This window comes from Astatotilapia calliptera, chromosome 5, assembly GCF_964374335.1.
Source record: "Astatotilapia calliptera chromosome 5, fAstCal68.1, whole genome shotgun sequence".
NCBI lineage: Eukaryota > Metazoa > Chordata > Actinopteri > Cichliformes > Cichlidae > Astatotilapia > Astatotilapia calliptera.
Window position 1 is genome coordinate 18,385,500 of NC_137426.1, and position 20,752 is coordinate 18,406,251.

The following is a 20,752-nucleotide window of genomic DNA, read 5'->3' on the forward strand; positions in this document are numbered from 1 at the left end:
CTGACTGAATTTATTAGTCAACAGTGCAGAGGTGTGGACTCGAGTCACATGACTTGGACTCGAGTCAGACTCGAGTCATTAATTTTATGACTTTAGACTTGACTTGAAAAAATGTTCTAAGACTTGTGACTTGACTTGGACTTTTACACCAATGACTTGGGACTTGAATTGGACTTGAACCGGTTTACTTGAAAAGACTTGATATTTTACCCCAAATATAAAATTTAACATGCATATTATATAGAGATTGAAAATGTGACGTCATTCACGGGTAGAACCGCAAAGGATTCTGGGAACTCGTGGCAAGCGGTACTAGCGCACGCAGGCTTTCAATTGAAATCAGTCACACAGCGATAAAAAGAAACACAAAAATGTCAAGAAGCTGTTGTATTATTAACTGCAATAGCCGGTCGCATGACAGCCACGGGAAGCCGACGGGTAAAGAGATCAGTTGTTATCGGATTACGTCGTTGAAGAGAAATTGTTCGAGCCATGTTTCCAAAGTAACAAAGACGCGACGGATGGTCTGGATTGCAGCCATTCAAAGATCAAATATAACGTCCCAGAACACTCCAGCTCACAGGTTAGTCTGCTCCAAGCATTTACACGAAGGTCAGTGTCTTTTAGTAGTTAATACGTCATTTTCATAACATAATTGGTGATATAGGTTACAAGCAAGTCTGGCGCTGAACAGAAATTGTCGCGCTATGCTCCTTTGTTTATTGTGCATAAATAGTGAATTGTCCTGACACAATATTGCGTTTCGCTTCTGTTATTATGGTACATTGACAAAAACATATACTTTTATTCACAGGATAAAACAGGTTTTTTGTATCACTAATTGCCCAGTACGATTACAGCATACAGTGTTATTGTCACTGCTACATTTCTGTGATGGGTACCAGAAATTATTTCCACTACTAATTAATTACCGTTGAGCTCAAAGGTCCTATTAATAAACGGTTAAGGAATGTGTATTTATGACGACAATTTGTGAGACTGGTAAACTTATGATACGTACGATGGTCTTTCGTTCTACACGGTGCATTTCAAGGTCCTGCACCCATCCGTCGGTAAACTGTACCTGGGCTTGTTGCAGTGACCGGAAGTTACTAAACTTCATGAGTGTATGCACTCACTCCAAGAACCGTATGATTATAAATATGCATATAAATATGCTAAGATGAGATAGCTGACTTCATCTAACTAGCAAATGTTTTCCAGGCTACGTTGGTGATTCAGTTTTTTTTAATGTGTATGATATTTTTGTCATGCGATTTTAAAGCCGGTCCTACAACCGCATCCAAGAATAACATGCAGCTTATCTCAGAACTGTCGGTGAAAATTATTCTTGGAGCTAGGTTTAATTGAGCTGCATTTTAAAGAGGTGCAATTTCACAATTTGTGTATATTTTCTAAGTTCACTATTTTGTCATGTGTTGAGAAAAACACAGATTAAAAAATTACATGGTCTAATATTTACATTTAGCATAACTGCAACATTATTTTTTCGTTTTTTTTTTTTAAAGACTCGAAAGGACTTGAAATTCAAAGTTTCAGACTTGTGACTTGACTCGGACTTTTACACCAGTGACTTGAGACTCGACTCTGACTTGCCTGACATTACTTGAGACTTGACTTGAGACTTGAGGATAAAGACTTGAGACTTACTTGAGACTTGCAAAACAATGACTTGGTCCCACCTCTGCAACAGTGTATCTGTTCCACCACCTGAAAGTACTGTAAAGTTAGCTGGCTCCAGTGCCCTGCATGTGGACACAACATTAATGAGACATCTGTTTACAGCCTGTGTGTGTGTGTGTGTGTGTGTGTGTGTGTGTGTGTGTGTGTGTGTGTGTGTGTGTGTGTGTGTTTGCATTGTAAGGGAAAATGAGACCTTGCCAGCATGTTTAGACACAACTACTTAGTGATAAGGGCAAAGTGTAATGAGGTCAGTAACTTCATCCTGTAATTCCAGACCGTTCAACCATTTATTCAGTCAATCAATCCACCATGTAGCTCTCATTCTTCTTCGCTCATCCAGTTAACACAAATTTACTGAGTCTTTTCTTTTTATTTATTTATGTTTTTTTGAAAGTCAGTCATTCATGAAATGTTATTGCTACTGTATTCTTTGTACCTTATAGACGATCAAATAAATAAAAGCTGTAGGTGTCTACTTACGGTAACCCCCCCCCCCCCCCCCCCCAAAAGAAAAAAACAAAACAAAAAAAAACCTCTCTGACTTTTTTTTCCATCTGTTTCTCACTTTCTCCTTTACACATGCATACATGCATGGAAGAAACACATCTGCTGCCTACTCCACTCTTGTATGACCAGGCTGTGAATGCAGTTATGTATGAGCTGCTGTATTCATAATAGCAGAAATATAAGTGCATTTTGATTATGTAAAACATGCATGAGCTTTTAAAATGGTGTAACAGGATATATTGAAAATTGAAAGAGAAAAAAATGCATACAAAGTAAGTGATGCTTACTCTTGTTTTCAAAGAATACAATAGTAAGCAGTAAGACAATTTAAAGACTATTTTAAACTAAACTCAAAGAATTTAGTTTAAAATAGTCTTGACGTCTCTAATTTTGTCACCCGGGCTTTTCCAACATTTCTAACTGCACACATACACAGTGCATGCACGCCCACACAAATCCACAATCCTTCCCCCCTGGGAGTGAAAAGAGAGAGCATCCAGGGCCAAGAGGCTGAAAGGGAGAGTGACAGTGGTCTATCTGCTGTCTCCCATCTGGGTGTCAGTCTCTGGTTTCGCCCAGGGGCTCAGATAAGCTCCGGACACAATAGGGACAGCTATTAAAATTCAAACTACCAGAGAGAGTCATGAAATAGTCATAACAGGTAAGGGAAATCAACACACTCTAATGCCCCCTTTATCATCTGTCTGTTTGAAAGCGCAGGGAAGAAACAGAGTTTGGGTTTCTGATCATTGGGTGCAGGAAATTGGACTAGAAAGCCAAAACAATGCTTTAAAATGCTAAGCTATAATCTATTCATCCATCCATCCTCTAAATATCTTATCTATCTAGGGTCACAGGAGGCTGGAGCCAATCCCACCTTACACCCCCCCCCCCCCCTCCCCCCAGACATATCACTAGTCACTTTCTCACTAGTGACATGTACAGGGGACGGGGGGTACAAAACAAACACAGCGCCAACACAAGGAGAGACAACGCTCCCATATCCAAACCTACAGCTTATACATGTCTATACATAGGGAGGAAACCAGAGCACTCGAAGGAAGACACAGGGAGAACATCTGAACTGCACACATAGAAATGGCCCAGTGAAATAAATAAAAAAAAAATGCTGACTGTGCATCACTATTCAATGACCTTTATTAAACGAAGCCATCTGCTTTATATATGTAATTATTTCTTTTTACCATTAAAAATTTTTTTTAAATATATATATAAAAAAAAATATATATATATATATATATATTTTTTTTTTTTTCTTTTCAAAAAATGTTTGAATTTGTATTTTCAACTTTGGTATCTATATAAGCTATATAAGCCCAGAAGTTCAAACCTGGGGCCTGTTTACTGCAGTTTTACCGCACAAATAGATACACCTGCTGTTGTGCTTCTAACTTACACAGTGATGTAGAGATACTGACTGAACACTGCAGCACTTGAAGTACATATAACACATAATAAAAGTCTTTAATGTGCTACGAGTGCTGCTGAATCTTTATCCTCTGCACCTTGGCAGTTGTGTCAGAAGCCTCTGCTTTGCTTCTGCAGTGAAATAAATACTGGTAAAATATTTGTCACAGAGAAAAAGGCAAACTAAACTCCTTGAACCAGCTTTTCTGTGTGGAGTTCGCATGTTCTCTCTGTGCCTGCGTGGGTTTTCTCCAGGTGTTCAGGCTTCCTCCCACGGTCCAAACACATGCATAATTTGGTGATTCTAAATTGTAGGTGTAGGTGTGGATGTGAGCGTGAACATTTGTTTCTGTGTAAGCTCTGTAGTGGACTGGCAAACTGTCCAGGGTGTAACCTGCCTTTTACAGCTCGGAGAGTCTCCAGCAACACCTGCAACAACGGCTAGATAAGTGGATTTACTGAAAGGATTTTCAATAAATTCTTTAAGTTATAAAATCTCCTAAATAGTTTCAAATATCATTAAAGTCTCCAAGAGTTTATAGGGATGCATTGAATAAGGTTTTGTAAAAATTTGAAAATAGGCAAGATTAAGCTTTTGCTTGCTTTATGATCATGGGTATGGCACAGACAGATACATTTTAAAGGTCCAGAAAAGCTTATTTCTATCTCCTTGTTTGTGCTTGTCTTTTCTGATGTGACAGGCTTGTTATACAGTTTTCAACTACTGGTAAACTCAAAGCTCAGAGACAGCTGCTCTGTGCCCTTGAGCAAGGCAGGGCTGGATCTGGTTCAAGACTATCTGTTTATGTGCCCTTGAGAAGGAAATGCTGTCTGTCTGTTTGGCAGCAGTGGTAACACCCTTATTCTGCCCCACAGCGGGAGAAAAGAGAGGAGAGAGGTCAACTCAGGAAAAAAGCTGACATGGAGAGAAACAAGCCGGTTATACACCCGGACTCTGCATATCCAGCTAAAAGCACTGCCGTGCCTGTCAACTCCCTATCCAGATACTTCTGACTTCCAGCATTTCAGATTTAAGACATTTCAGCAGACAAGTACTGCATGTAGATATACAACAGCAACCTAGGACAAAGATCTAAATACTTCTACAAAGCCAGACTTAATAGGCGTAATAGCTCTAAGCAAACACAATAAATTATTTTTCAAATAAAGATATGATCCAATATAAGGTTATATCCATAAGAGAGGGCACCTAAGTTTGTTCTAAATTGATTTCCAAGTAAAAGTTTATTAAGCACATGTCCTGTTTTTTTTATTAGCACTGGATTAGCTTACAGTCACTTTTTGGATTCTAAAAAGAAATTTTACATCTTCAACCATGTTTACTGTGCCAATCTGTACACCATACTATAAACTCACACAGACAGACATACTGTATACTGTCATGAGTCAGCACCAGGCTCCATGGGAACAGGCCAGTAGAGTCTGGTTTTTGGCAGCTGTCCTCTTAATTCAGCCAGGCATCTCTTGGGACATGCCCAGCATCTGTGTGTGTATCTTTCTGACATTCCCTCTAAAGCTGTGATTTCATCAGAGAGTTGCACACATATGCAACAAGGGGATATATATATATATATATATATATATATATATATATATATATATATATATATATATATATATATATATATATATAGATAGATAGATACTTTAAATATATACATATTGCTGCGCATTATAAGACCACAACCATATTTGAATCAAACCCAATGCAGGAACATGAGTGTAATCTTGCCTCTTTGCACATGATTCAGCTACCCTTTATTCAATGCTCATGAGTCAGACTGTACCCATCTTTTAAGTGGCCCTTCATTTTGGCTATACCTTTCACAGTAGTCATCATGTTGACTAAAATCTGTCCAGACACACAAATATAAAAACCTGTCAAACTCACCAAAACCATTTCTGTTGTAGTTCCTGCAGGAGGTGCGTCACCATGAAAACAAACACAGACTCACCTCGCTGACATGGCTGGTAATATCTTCAAACCAAAATGAGCACATTTGTTATGCAGGAAGTCAATAATAAAGTATACAGTTAATGTATACATTGGAGGCCACTCTCTTACATAACAAATCCCTGTAGCTGAGGTTGTACTTCTCTAGGAACAGCGATAAAAGCCTAAGTCTAAGCTTCTGAGAAATGATTGCACTTCCCAGTGCAGTAGAAAGATTCACCAGCCATTATTATTGTTCCCTAACATCTGTTAGTCCTTTTTTATTACACCGAATTAAAAAAAAGTTTGCACTAGTTTTGTAATAAGGCATGCAAATGGTTTATTAGCTCTCACTACCAATTTTTCTAATCTTTTATCAAAGTTTAATTGGAATCATTTAGGTTGCTAGGGTGAACCTTTATGGGTTTCTCTTTTATATCAAGCCATCAAAGCTTTTATATCTCTAGGTCTGATGGCATGTGAGGTAGCTGACTTCTCGTGTTTCAGTACGCTATCAAGCTTTCAGATTCAAGTGTCAGTGCAGCTGAAAGGTTATTTTTTTTCCTGATTTCACATTCCTGACAGTCTAGGATCATTTAAAAGCACTTTGTCATCTTTTAATAACTGGATTTATGCATGATATCGTGCTTTATATAGTGTAATATTACTGTCATCTGGTCACTATTTCACAACAGCTGAGCAAAAGGGGAAAAAACGTGCAAAAATACAAGAAAAAGACATCAGAGAGACTTTTGTTTGTGGGTGCACTGTAGCAAGCCCATGTTGTTTTCTTATGATTACTGCTTATCACTAATTTGCAAAGAATTGATGAATTATTGATGAGCCTTTATTGAAAACAGACTTTTTTTCATGACATCCGAAGTATTACATGAACCACTCATTAGGGCACCAGTGTAAATCTTCTTAATACCGCATATAGAGTGGTACTGCAGTGACTGACTGCTGTGCCAGATTACTGCTTCAGTCTGCCTCAAGGTCACTGCTACTACACTGCAGAACACCTGTGTGAGTAGTGGTGTACATGTCTACGTGTGCGTGTCTGCCCACAGTGTGGTTTTGCTTTCTCACAGAGCAAAATGGCTGTGTATCATTTATAATCTGTCCTCTGAGAGCCATCTCTCTCTCTCCCTTCTTCGCTGCCTCCAATTTCATTCCGTCTCTCTTTTTTTTCCCCTACCTCTTCCAGCCCTTTTACAGAGTCACTAGGGGAGGAGGGAGCAAGAGGAGGGCAGATACAAGAGGAGCAGAGGAGGAGCAGAGCAGGAGAAATTGTCCTTATTAAAGAGACGGCAGCGCCATGTGAGAGATCCCTTGTGGGACAGAGATTAAATAGACTGCGTCAGAGGGGAACGTGCTCATGGTGCTGCGACTGGAGGACGTGATTAGTATGAACATCGGGGATGGAGAGATGGAGGGAGGGTGGAAAAGAAAGGGGGTGAGGAGGAAAGGTGTGATGAGGGACAAATAGATGAGAAAAATGGAGGTTACGATCAGAAGAGGAGAATGAGCAGAAATGTCAGAATGCACACTGAAATGTGAAGAGAACACAAGCAGGGAGGAAAACAAAGAGAATATGGGAGTGAATGCATTAGAATGAGGACTAAAGACGATGAAATGGGAGAACAGGTGGTGTGTTTCAACTGAACTCTGCAGTCCCAGAAGGGAAAGAGAGAGGAGAGGTGAAGAAAAAGAGGAAGTGAGAAAAGCAGATGACAAATGAGGGGAGAAAACACTCTCCTGGGCAATGTATAGAATTTATAAAGCCCTCATTACAGTAACAGTACAGAACATTGGGACTAAAGTGTGTAGAGTTGCATGATTAGAAGCAGTAACAGCAGTACAGCATAGTACAAAAAGAAACCAGCGGTTCCTGTGTGACTGTTTTCAGGGGATGATGGTCTCAGCAGTGGAAACACATTAAGCTGATATTTTGAACAGAAGCAAATCGGACAGTTTGTAATGAAGTCATAAACTGTATATAAAAGATGGAATCTCTCGGTTGGTGAAATCATATTTTAAAGCCTCGAGCTAAGCAGTTTGGCTGCTGTCATCTTGGGTTTTCAAACTGCACAACGAGAGGATCTGACTGAGCGTATTCTTGTACTGTAGCCAAACATATGCCAAATGTTAAGCCCACCCTTAGGCATACCCTGTGTTTTGACTCGACAGGAGACCATCATTTACAAAAAAGATTAATCATGTTGTATTTAATACGACATGAAACTAGTGATTGAAACCATAAACTAATCAGTTAAGTGTTCACAGGGGTATAATTCAACCCCTACTGGCCATTAGAAAGAATGCAGATTTCAAGCACGTTCACCTGCATTTGATTTGAAGGCCACCATATGGCGATAGCTGTGGTTGCAAAAATACTTCCAGCCCTGTAGAAATCTACGGAAAAATATAAATGGCTACCTTTTATGGTTATTCTTAACCACTGATTTTAGAACATACTGAATAAAAAAAGGATATTTTTATATCTGGATCAACATGGCAAAAGCAAAAAGGCTCATCTCGAAGCTTCAAAACAGGACTTCAAAAACCAGAAGCTGACATCATGGTAACTATGTCCATCGCTAAAGTAAAGCAAGGACAGATATGAAGGACAACAACACTAAAGAAAAAAACAGAATGGGAATAAGCATCAAACTCAAAAAATTCTCAGTTTAAATCAACAACAGAAAACAGGGTGGAAATATAATCATGCTGGTTACGCTAAACATGCAATTTTTATGTCCTTTTGCCATTTATTTATTTATATTATTTATATAATGTTTAATAACTTACCATCTAAATAAGTGTACAGAGTTGTTTGAAAATGTGGAATGTGGATTTTCCTCTACAAGGATTTTGATGCTGTGTAAACCTAATTCTAACTTGTGTCTTTGTGTGAGGAGGCAATCCAAATCTGGTTTCAAATTACATTCTGATGAATAAGCTCAGTTTTCACTTTAGAGATGGAACTGTTTACTCAAGAACCAAGTTTTCCCATGAGAAGTGCAGGCAACGTGCATGATGTGCCATCTGGTTATGCGCCGCTGGTATTACTGCCACACAAGGCCATGCAGAAGCAGCCCCCTTCTTGGATCTGTGTTCACTCAGTTACAGTCATGTGTGTTACTCATCAAAGCCTACTATGCTCTGTGGTTTATGAAAGCCAATCTGCTTAAAATGAAATTTAGTCTTTTTTTATATCAATAAAAAGTAAATTTTATATTATGTGAAAATATTTTACTAGGTTAGAGACAGACAAGTTTAAAAATTTGGAGCTACTTTCATAGCATTATTGCATTGTTGCTAACTTAGTAAAAGAAGTGAGAATGGAAGACAGAGATGATGAAGGTTATAGATTTAGAGCAAGTCTATTTAGGCTACGCTGTACACTGGCCCACTGGGATACCAGCGACCGACCAGTACACTGAAATAGAAATGGGAGCAGAGGAAAGAAAAGAGAAGAGGGGGGAGAGGTAAGGTGTGGTGATAGATAGGGATGGGAGACAGAGATAAAGGGCAGCTGGGGGGGGGGGGGTTGATTAGGAGGAAGCTTGGTGGAAGTAGGAAGGACGAATAAAGACAGAGGCAGGTAAAAAGTAAGACAACGTAAGCGAGAAGATATCCATGGCATGGTTGCAAAGTGAGAGCAAATCATTTTACCAGTTCTAAAAAGGTCAGTTCAATATGTTGAGGTCTGCAGGTTTTTTTCTTGCAGACAGATAACAGTTTAGCACAGAGGGTGGGGAAAACAGCCAGCCAGCGTGATGCACAATCATCAAATATCCCTCTTGTTTGCCACTTGCAATTTCTTCCCAGCTTCTTCCCATACTTTTTTAAGTGCACAGACCTCTACATTTGACCTAAATTAAAGATCCCATTTGGTTACGCAAATTCTGTTCTAACAATTGAACTGAAAAATGCCACCCTCACACCTGAAAAACTTGACATTGTGTGTATAAAATGAACCAGATTAGCTTTTTTCAAACCCATGCAAGCTTGAAATAGTCCTATTAACTTTTTGTAGAGTGAAGAAGAGGCAAAAAAGTGGTGGATAGTAGACATGAGGTCGTGGTATTAAAATGATCAAGCTGTGAGCATAATCCTGTTAGATACACAATTGCAGTGTAGTTAAGGTTTGTAGCTAATTAGTTAGGACTCAAAAACAGGTGTGAAACGGTCTATGTAGTTCTAGAAGTTGTGTCCAAGCAGAGGTTGAGAGTTGTAGGTAACAGTGATAAATAAATGAGGCACGGCAAAGAAAAGCATTTTAAAGGAAAGGTGTGAGTTTGAAGAAATAAAATTTAATTATTCAGACTCAGAGAGGCTAGAACAGGTTGTGTGAAAAAGAAAATCAGAATTTTACTATTATTGTTGCATCTTCAAAGTTTCTCATGTATTAATTAGTATTTATTGCTTAATTTAATGTAAATTACCACTGTAGTTTTGCAATGTAGAAAAACTGTCTATAAAATGTGGGCTCTAATCCCATCTATATTTACAACTGCTTCCCTGCAAATGTTTGCCTAAGTATCCTCCTACCCTCGTTCTCAGCATCAAAAACCATCAATGCTTTGAGCACTTCTCTATCATCCAGACCCTCGAGGAACGGCTGAGCTCTCTCTGTTGATTTCTCGTTCCTCCCGAGGAGGATTACTGATGTGTTGCAGGTCTCTACTGTGTCTTATGAAACCAGCAAGTCAACTCGCACGAAAAACACCTTTTCCTTTTGTCTTCCGAAAATCAGGTCATATGCTGGTCGGCCGCATGCCATATCTTCTCAGAAACTAAGCTGTAGCCTGACAGCGCATCCGACCCCTGAATGACTAATGTCATTCACCTGCTGGCTGCCTGAGAGAAACGTTAGCTCTTCACTCCTACACTCACCTTCTTGGTAACTACATCCTGGGTAAAGGTACTGAACCTCTGAAGGCTAAGAACTGGAGAACCCAGAAATTTTAAATTTAAGTGTATTTCAGTGCAGTGTATTTCCCAGAAATATAACTATTGTATGTGCTGATTTTATAGCGATTGTATGAATAATGTACATCTGGTGGTTTGACTGCAGAACTGGGTTACTGCTGAAGAGTTGCTGTAGGTTAAATGACGTGTCCACCAGTTTGGTAGATCTGTTTTGCATAAAAATTATAGCTACAAATTCAAAGCATACTATGACTGTAATATTTTTAACACTCAAATTTTACTAATGAACTGACTCCAGATCAGCATACACGCTGTTGTGTTGTTGCTCTTGACTGTCTGATTCTTGAGTACTGGGCTGGTTTTTGAGCTTGATTGACTGGTTTCAGCTGGTTTTGTTACACAGACCTGAAGACCTGGGAATTTGCTTCCAAATACAGGATGAATCATCATAGAAACAATGTAACACGAGGGTCTCTTATGATCTAACACAGCCCCATGGGACACATTCATAGTACACAACACACATGACGGCAAGCCTTATAAAATAACTTGAAAGAGCTACCAGGATCATCTTTCTAATATAATATAATGTATTTTCTAATATACAATTGCACCACCCACCCACTCAGTTTAAATTTAGTCACTGATCCTGTCAAAGAAAACAATTAATTTATCAAAAGTAATTAAGCCTAACCAGGCACCAGGGAGAAGACAGCCTGCTTGTTAGCAATAGAGCTCAGACCCTAACTGAAAAAATGACTTGTTAAATGGACTGACCAATTAAAAATCTTCAATAAATAAATATGGTATATCCTAAAATATACGTGATAGTGTGTCTATAGTGTAGTGGTTGACACATATGCCTGACAAATGAAAGATCCCTGGAGACACAAATCCCATGGGGGTCTGTGTCAGGAAGGGTATATACTGTAAAAATCTGCCAAATAAAATATTCGGACTTACCTGCTGTGGTGACCCCTAAAAGCAGCTAAAAGTAGTAATAAATAAATATGATACGGGTAAACCTCCTTGAGCTGAAGTAAATCCACTAAATGGTACATACTGTATGGTGAATTAATAATTAATGGTGCACACATTCGATGTGATGTACTATTTTAAGTAATGCAGTCAGTATGTGACTCATATATATTGTTAACTGCACCACAAAGATGTATTTTTTTTCCACTTCTTTTATCTATTTTATTGTAAAAACTGGGTATATCAAGCAGAAAGCAGTATATTTTGAAGGACCGTGGAGTTCTACATTTGAAGGCGATAATCTAATGCCAGACGTTTTGGGTGATTTAATGTGAGACCTTCATAGGTTTTAAATGAGATGCATTTGTAATTATTCCTTGAGCAGATTAATTTGCTTTTGTCTAATGTTTTAAGGTAATTAAGTATGGGTGTAGACAACAGTATGTTAATGATTACAAGTCCCCTCTTTTTATTACATTAGCTTAAAATTTTTTGTGTGTTATTGCACATTGGCAGGCTGTGATCCTGGGTTAGTATTTAGTTGACTGATAAAATGTAATATTCAATCATGTAATCATGATCCTCGTGAGAATGGGAAAATGAATTTATAATTTTATGTCTGGTATGATAATTTTATTGCTAGCTCAAATTCAATTTATTTGAGTATCACTGTAACACTGCAGGCATTGTTTCTGCTCATATTGCGAATATGGTGATGAGCAGTAGTCACCACAATTAGATATTCAGCACAAGGCTAAAGAAGTGGCACTATAATATAAACTGAAGCGTAACCTTTTAATAGTGAGTATTTTACAGCATTACTGGTTCTTCTCTAGTTAGGGAATTTTATCCAAATGTGAGGGCATGTTTTCCTGAAAAGCTCACTCGCAATTTTATGCGTGTTACAGCGGTGTTTTGAGCATATTGTGGCTTCCGTACTATAATAATTTCTTCTGGGTCAAGACCCTCCTACTCTTGCTTTTCCACAGTATTAAAGATTTTCAATTCCCCAAGCATCTCTCCATCCCCCCAATCCTCAAGGGGCAACACTGTCCATAAAGTTATTTCGTATTTCTTTGCTTTCTACCAAGGTGGACCTACTGACGTTCTGCATGTCTCTACTGTCTCTTGAGAAAACAGTCGTATCCACCAACAGTCTTCTCTCCTATCTGAAGGAAAACAGGTCATTCACCAAGCAACTCAATGCCAACTGTTCTTGGAAACCAAGCTGTAGCCCGACAGTCCATTGAGCCCCTGAATGACTCGTGCCATTCACCAGCTGGCTGCCTAAAGGAAATGCTAGCTCTTCACCTCCCAGTCAGCCACTACATCACGGGTGTAGGTATACATCAAGGAACCAGGCTTCTGAGAAAACTGAAGGGTAAGAATCAGTGTTCTATCTGATTCTGTGTTCAGTTTTGTTTTAATCCATCTCTTTAAAAATATTTATTCACTATTTATTTAACCGTGCAATAATAATAAAAGAATTATTTTTAAAGTTTCCCTAAATTTATCTAGTTTGCTCTTATAGCCAGTGGGCGTAACCATGAGTTGACCTAGAAATGGTCTGACAGAAATGAGACGATCAGGAAACACAATCTTCTTTGGGTGTCAGCCTATAACGTTACAGGCTACCTCTGATGTCACACTGGTGACACTACAGGAATACTGATCAATTATCCCAATGTCTGGGGAGGTAGATGATTTAAGTACTGTGATAAATATTCAATACGCTGGTGTAGCTATTCGAGAGGCCAATTTTTCTGCTTGTGGGGATTATGCAACCCCCCAAAAAAGCAAGTTATGCGTAGAAATAGAATAACTAGACGTGTATATATTTAAATGAATGATTTATGATGACAAAGCTATGTTAGGTATGTATTAAAAAAAACTGCTTTAAGTGATTGGGCTGGAAGAAATACAACCACCATTATGGATTTTTGCATCATGTTCTTAAATGAAAATCTGTAAGAGCAAACATGCTACGCACGCTAGGGTAAAACCATAGAGGCACATCTGCATGTAAATTCTTACTGTTTTATTTTTTAATTAAAAATAAGAAGTAGGAAACAGATTAGGATTTGGATATTTTTATGCCATTTCTCTCATGCCCAAGAACCGCAGCACATCCCACATGGCCAAAATCTCTACCGTGTTGCTCCAGCGACCTGCTCCTTCAGGCTATAGCCAATTGGTTGAAAAAGAGAATGACAAGGGAGGGTGGGATGCTTTTGCAGGGGAGGGGGGAGTAAGGGGGGGCTAAATTGTCCACAGAGATTTCTGTGCATACTGAACAGAAATTTTCATTAGTCCCCTCAAACGGGACTCCCTCCCATGTGTACTTTGCTGATGTTGTGTTTATGCATTTCTCCAGGTGCTTTACAAGGCTGCTGCATGTCTGTGATTTTATCAGTGATTTTGGTATCAAAGAAGCAGGTTATCCATTCAGAAGGTTATGGTAATCCATAAAATTAAAAAATAAAATACAGAACAGATACTGGAAATCTGCAGTCTGCATAGGAGGACATATTCTTCGAGAAATGGTCTTTGGTACAATAAGTACCACTGCATCCATTTTCACATTCACAACCACGCACATGCATAAATAAGCGCGGTAACTCACCTTCTGTGGGTGAGGTTTTCAGTCGTTTGCACAGTCCTTCTACTCCCCCGGAGTCCTCCTGGAGCTTGACCACCGCCTCTGTTCCACGCAGCTCCATCAACGAGCGCAGCTCCATGAGCGAGCAGCCAAAGGCTGCTGCATGGTTGCCCTCATTTCTTTGGTTCTTGGCGTAAAAATCGCTGTTGGACATGTCTCCCATGATGTCAGCTAGTTAAGTCAGTTAGATTAGTGTTTCTTATTGCTTATAGATCAAACAAAAGCTTTCACAAGAGAGCTCAGTCTCTTCCAAGAAAAAAAAAATCCAAAATAGGTGTGAATGAGGCAACAGCAACAAAATGAGAAAAAAAAATCTCTTCAAAGAAAAGTAAGCAGATACAGGGATTAAAAAGCGGAAAAAATCCGTGGGGATAAATTGATGAGCAGCTTCTCTGTTTCAGGAAAGACAGATTTCAGCAGACAAAAAACCATCAGAGAAGAAAAAGAAGAAGAGAAGAGAGAGCAGCAGAGGAGAGGAAGAGGAGGGGATGAAAAAACACAAGTGGGGAGCATCCAGGTAAGCACTGGACAGCCCCAGTGGTCAGGTCCTGAGAAGGGCAGTGATGGTAGATGCAAGTCCTGTCGGTCTCAGGCTCACCACGGCTGCAGTCCAGACCCGCTCCATGTGTGGCTTCCCATTGCTGCTATTCTGCTGTTGCCTCCGCTGCCTCTCTGTCTCTACATGGTGGTCTCCCCCATCACTGCTATGGAGAAAGAGAGGAAGAGAGAGGGGTGGGGGGTGAATTCAGGAGACGAATTCAAGGAGGACAGAAGGTGAGGGAGGAGCAGGGAGAGGCACAGAAAGAGAGCACAGGGATGAGCGTTGCGTTCTCAGGGCAGGGGTGAATGCAGCGGTAGATGGTGCACGGCTGAAGGACAGCCTCTCCTGGCTGCTGCAGTAACTGTTCCTCTGCTGTCTCTATCTACTGCTGATGCTGCTGCTGGTGCCGCTAACCTCATTCTGAGGACACACTAACTGACAGAAAAAGAGAGAGAGATAGAGCGAGAGAGAGCGAGAGGGAGAGGATATGAAAACGAGGGAGAGAGGAGAATGCTCCTTTCTGGTGCAGAGCGGAGAGGAGTTGTGCGCGGGCGGGAGGCTGGGGCTGCTCTGACGACAAAGCGGAGAGGCAGAACGTAGCTCTGCGCTGTCATGGGAGGATAGGCTGAGCTGTGAAGCTGCTGCTGCTGCTGCTGCTGCTATCTCACCACTCGTTCTTCCTCATACTACAGTATATGACCTTTTCTATGCAGTCACTCTGCCTCAGTGACACACTCCTCTCCACCTGTTGTCTTATAATGCTTTGCAGCAATGAACTGAATCAATGTCTCCACCTCTTTCGCCTCTCTCTTTGCATTTACATTTAAAAGCAATGACGACTGTAATCACTAAATAAGAGTTAACAGACATCTGGTGATCTTAAGTACCAGGGCTTGGAATAAACATCCACACGAGGTTAAAATTTCACCCAGACTGCTCATGTAGTTCATTTTCTGCTTGTTTGCTTATGTTTTCTTTTATTGTATTACATAAACCAAAAAGCAACAATTTGCATGATATGTTGACAACAGATATATACAGAATCCTTACACCTTATAATTTAAGTGACTTAATCAGTACCATCGGTGACCCAGCATGCCACATGCTGATCGCATCCTGACTAGATTAATCTAGAAACTCCTCAGGATGGGAGTCAGGGCATTTGCTCTCATCTGGGCTGCTAATTATCTGTTAAAGCATCCCTGTTTTATTCAGCTAGGGACCTCCTGGCTTGAAGTGGCTAGTAAAATACACATGTAACAAGAGAATCTCTGTTCACTCTAATTCCAGGATGACTTTGACTCATGCTACGTACAGAAAGTCTCCAAAGACTCTATGTGGTAGCATGTACCCTTTCTAACAATCCTTTAATCCTCATAGGTGACGAGGTAAGAATTCAGCATTACAAATACTTGGGTACGTTTCATAAGTAGACTGGATGGGTGGACGAACACTGGTGCTGTTGACATAAAGGGGAGGAACGGACGTTTTTCTCTGAGGAAGCCCAGATCTTTCGCTCTGTGCAACAAGATGCTGGGTACCAATCTGTGGCTGCAAGTACCATCTGTGGTCTGCAGGGGAACAGCATCAGTGCCAGAGATGTCAGCAGGATCAATAAACTCATTCGCAAAGGCAGAACTACCATTGGTCAAAACCTGGAGACGGGGAGTCAGGAGGTTACGGAAGAAACTGCTCTATATCATGCACGACCCATTCGACAACATTCATCACAGACAGAAAAAGGAGGAGCCTGAAACAGACACATTCAGCTTTGCTGCCATAAATGTTTTAAGAAGTTATTTTTACCTTTCATGTTAACACTGTCATGGTACTGGGTCGTGTGGCCTAGTGTTTGAGTTTTTATGTTTCTTTTTCATTTATTTGTGTTCCAGTTTAGCTCATCTAGTTAGTTTCTAGATTGCTGTTTAGTCCTTTGTCTCTTAGTTCCTTTTGTCATCTTCCCCTATACTAAGTCTCCCTGGTGCGTCTATCTGTCATGTTTCATGTCTGTGTGGTTCTTGTTGTCAAGTTAATGTCATGTCTACATCTCCATGTTTCCTGTTTTATTTTGGAGTCTACCGTGCCTTTGTCATTGTATTTAGTTTCACTTCCCCTGTCCCGTCATTATTTTCATGTCAGTCAGCTGCTTTCCCCATGTGTTCCCAGTTCCCCTAATCACCTCCTGTGTTTTTAAGTCCTCTGTTTCCTGTATCTCATTGTCAGGTTGTCTGTTATTCCCACCACAGTCTTAGCCATAGTGTTTTGTAGGTTTTTCTCATAGTTTTCACTGTGTTTCAAAGTAGCCTTAGTTTACACAGTGTTCATAGTTGTTCTCAGTTCTTTCTTAAGTTTCATTGTTTTCTTGTTCTTTGCTGCCACCATCCAAATAAAAGATCGCTTTTTGTTCAACCACCAACTCCTCTTTCCAGTGTCTGCATCTGGGTCCTGCTCCTCAACACAATCGGTGCACCCCTCCATGACAAACATTGCACATTCCCTCTGTGTAAAACTAACAACAGACACACTGTGTACCTTTTGCTATACTATCTGAACACCCTGTTTTTCTTACATATATAATTTGCTGCCTTTTTGCATAACTGTTCTCACTGATCTTTTTCTCATTAGTGTTACTGATTTAAATGTATATATTGTGTATATGCTAATTAGATGTTCTGTGTCTTGTTCTGAAGTGCAAATTTTGCTCTTTATTTTATTGTAAGTGTTTATCTGTTGATTATGGTGGAGTAACATCTATCTATCTATCTATCTATCTATCTATCTATCTATTATTGATGTTTTTATTCAAAGTCAACCACTGCCTCACAGCTGCCCTTTATCACCACCCACCCACTCAGGGGGGGACCTGGAATCAAAGCACCATTTTGTATTTGGTTGAATGCTGCAATGACTATACTGTCTACCCATCATCTGTACTGCACAACATCAATACTGCAAAAAAATTTCTGTCTGAGGGCCCTCAGAGACACTTGGCTTATTCAGATAATATAATCACACCGAAAAGCACAGTCAGCCCCCCAAAAAAAACTAATAGCGTGGCTGGTCAATATCTTGTCAGTCCATCCCACAAATTATGAGGCCACACACAGTATTCTTTTTATTTAAGGCGATAAGAGTTCACCTTTTTACTAAGCAACAAATTTGTACATGTAAAAGGCCAATGGAGCAAATCTGTGCTATAAATTGTCATTAATGAGGTGTATCCATAGTGATTTCAGTGAACAAGAAACAGCTAAAACACATTCCCAGCGATCGCTGCTGAGACTTTAAGTGCAACCTGTAACTAAGAAGTAACAGAGCTACTTTTTTACTTGTATGCTTTATGATGTCATTGAATATGCCCTGTTTGTCCCTATTTATAAGTCAGCCACAGACAGGACATTATGACATTTGTCTGCACATTTGTTCCTGTTTGGAAGCAGCCATGGGAATAAACTACTAGGGATATACCTGCTTAAACTGGCCAGACTAACACAGTGAGCAAGGTGTACATTCAAGTGTGATGATAGGACTAGTCACACAATGACACAACAGTGTGCTTGGAAACAGCAGGACACGACCTTGTCACAGAATGGTGTTGAGAGACCCTGCCAACATGTGAATATGCATCTGTGGGATGGATGCACTGTGTAACTCCACAGGCTCCAGCGCTGCATGCTAATGAGCTCCAGCTGTTTTTGAAGTTATAGAGTTAGACGGCAATGGCAAAGCCACTCGGACATTACGACTCAACAAATGTGTTCACCCTTTTAGTAAAGCTGATTACAGAAAGTGATTCCAACTCAGAAAAATGTTCTGTTTTTAACAACCAGCATATTAATTACATTTGTGATGAACAGTGTTTGATGGTTTCTTGATTTGGTGAACTTGAAAGACTGGATGTTCCTTTCTGTTTTTTCTCAAACTTTTTATACTGCGCCCCTACCCCTCGCCTGCCCCTCAGGTCCAATCAATGTTGGCGTTACTGTGTGCGTGCCAAGGCAGACATCTGCGCCTGCAAGATCCTCCAAAACTGTCAGATGAAAGTAAACAAATGCTCTCCCAGAATGTGTGTGTGTGTGTGGTTGAATGAGAACAGAAACGACATCACAGGTAATTCTCTTTTGCACCAGATGGACCACCTGCAAAAGACAGGGACATGGCCACTATCACTTTTATGCTGGTAGACCTGCACTGTAACAAAGATTATCATGCCCTGCAAGTTTATATTTATCAGCAAATCAGTCAGTAAGCCAAAGTGATAATCAGATGAGACAAATGGAAACAAACTAGGCTGTGCATCCTGTAGACTGTGAAACTGCAAATCTGAACTGGCAAAGCACAGACTGTTCCGGGGTTTACCAGCATACCCAATAACAATTAAGAAAAACTGATCATTAGATCAAAAGACCTGACTTGAGTATTGATCATTAGTAGGGATGCAACAATCCCACATTTGTATCAGATATCAGAAGAGTCCTGATCCAAAAGGTTGGATCAGACATTGATGACAACTTGTCGATCTACAGTATGGGCTGATCTTTCAGTTCAGGTCTATGTTCTTATGTATTTAATTTACCAGCATCTGAGGCTTAGCTAACATAGCTGAAATAGGTGCAGTTTGGAGACCAACAGCTTTTCTCTGTATGTTTGAACAAGTTTTATTATTTAACTGCAAAGTGTGTTAACTGTGCGTTCAAGTGATGGAAAAGCTCCAATGAGGGGAGTGCTTAAGCTTCTCTTTCCAGCTCGCTTTCTGGCTCACTTTCCCTAATGCATGGTCAGAGAGGAAAAAGTAGTGTTGTTTTCACACTTATTGGGAAGATTTCATTTAACTTGCAACTATAAATGACTGCAGTATGCAGACGGCTAATGACTTCATTTGAGCTGAAGTGAGATGAGTGCAGATAAACAAACTGTTAAAGTAATAAATTTTTTCTTGCCTCTTCTTTAATTTTACTGATACATATCAATTCAGGAAATGTTCTTTTTTGGACGGGATTTTTTGCTAGATTTTATTTAGCAAATTTAGCAATGTTTAAGTCAATCCTGATGGAAACGTACACATGAACTAATGTTTCACAGCCTCACAGTGAGAAATTGCTCTCCTGCTTTCAGCTACTAACTTTAGGGGTCGCCAAATTGGATCATCTGCCTCCAACGCCCTGTCCCTAGCTTCCTCTTCTGTAACACTAGCCCTCTGCTTCTTCTTCACTATATCCATGAATCTTCTGTGAGGTCTTCCCCTTTTCACCCTCCCATATTCAACATCATTTATCCAATATATCCTCTATCTCTCCTCTGCACACGCCCAAACTGTCTCAGTCTTACCTCTCTAACTCCAAATCGCTCAGCCTGAATTGTCCCTCTGATGTACTCACTTCTAATCCCGTCCATCCGGGCCACTCGAAACAAAAATATTAACATATTTAACTTTGCCACCTCCAGCTCAGCCTTCTGTCTTTTTCTCAGCGTCACCCTCTCCAAACCATGCATCATAGCAGGTCTCACTAACATCTTGTAAACCATCTCTTTTGACTCCTGTTGCTACCCTTCTGTCACAAATACAGCTTATTTATTTAACACTGGTATCAGATGGGTACTCAAGGTATCAATATTCTATCATTGATGAAAAAAGTTGAATGGGTGCATTCCCTAATCACAGAGATAAAAGGGGATAAAACACTGCTTAATCTATCCATAATAGGATTTAAACTACATATTGATTGGTCTGAAACTAGTTTAAAGACATTTTTTAGGAATGAGTTGCCAAAGAAAACTGGAAAATCAACAAGTTGCTAAAATCTAATCCAAACTAGAGCTTGATTCCAGATTGGCTTGCAGGATGAAGCGCAACGTGACTAATATACTGCAGAATGTCAGTGCAGCTCATTTAACAACATCTGTTTATTACGGACCACGTGAAGCTTTGTATTTCAAGCTTCATGTTGTCACATTGCTGCTGGTGATGGTGGTGTTATACTCTGCTGGTGTGCAGTTGGCTATCTTTAAATTATAGTCACATGCAAGAGTGGGAGATAAGATG

The 20,752-nt window shown here is 39.9% G+C and overlaps 1 protein-coding gene across 8 annotated transcripts in view; it reads right to left on the bottom strand.

Moving 5' to 3' along the window:
• atp2b2 (ATPase plasma membrane Ca2+ transporting 2) overlaps positions 1-20,752 on the bottom strand; it is a 93,938-nt gene that overhangs the window by 58,056 nt on the left and 15,130 nt on the right. For 7 of the 8 annotated variants that reach the window (XM_026167727.2, XM_026167728.2, XM_026167723.2 and 4 more), the window contains exon 1: positions 14,133-15,276. In XM_026167727.2, the coding sequence (XP_026023512.1) occupies positions 14,133-14,331 (199 nt within the window). In that variant the 5' untranslated portion in view covers positions 14,332-15,276. Of the gene's footprint in view, positions 1-14,132; positions 15,277-20,752 lie in introns of those variants that run through there. The other variant, XM_026167719.2, reaches the window with a different exon arrangement.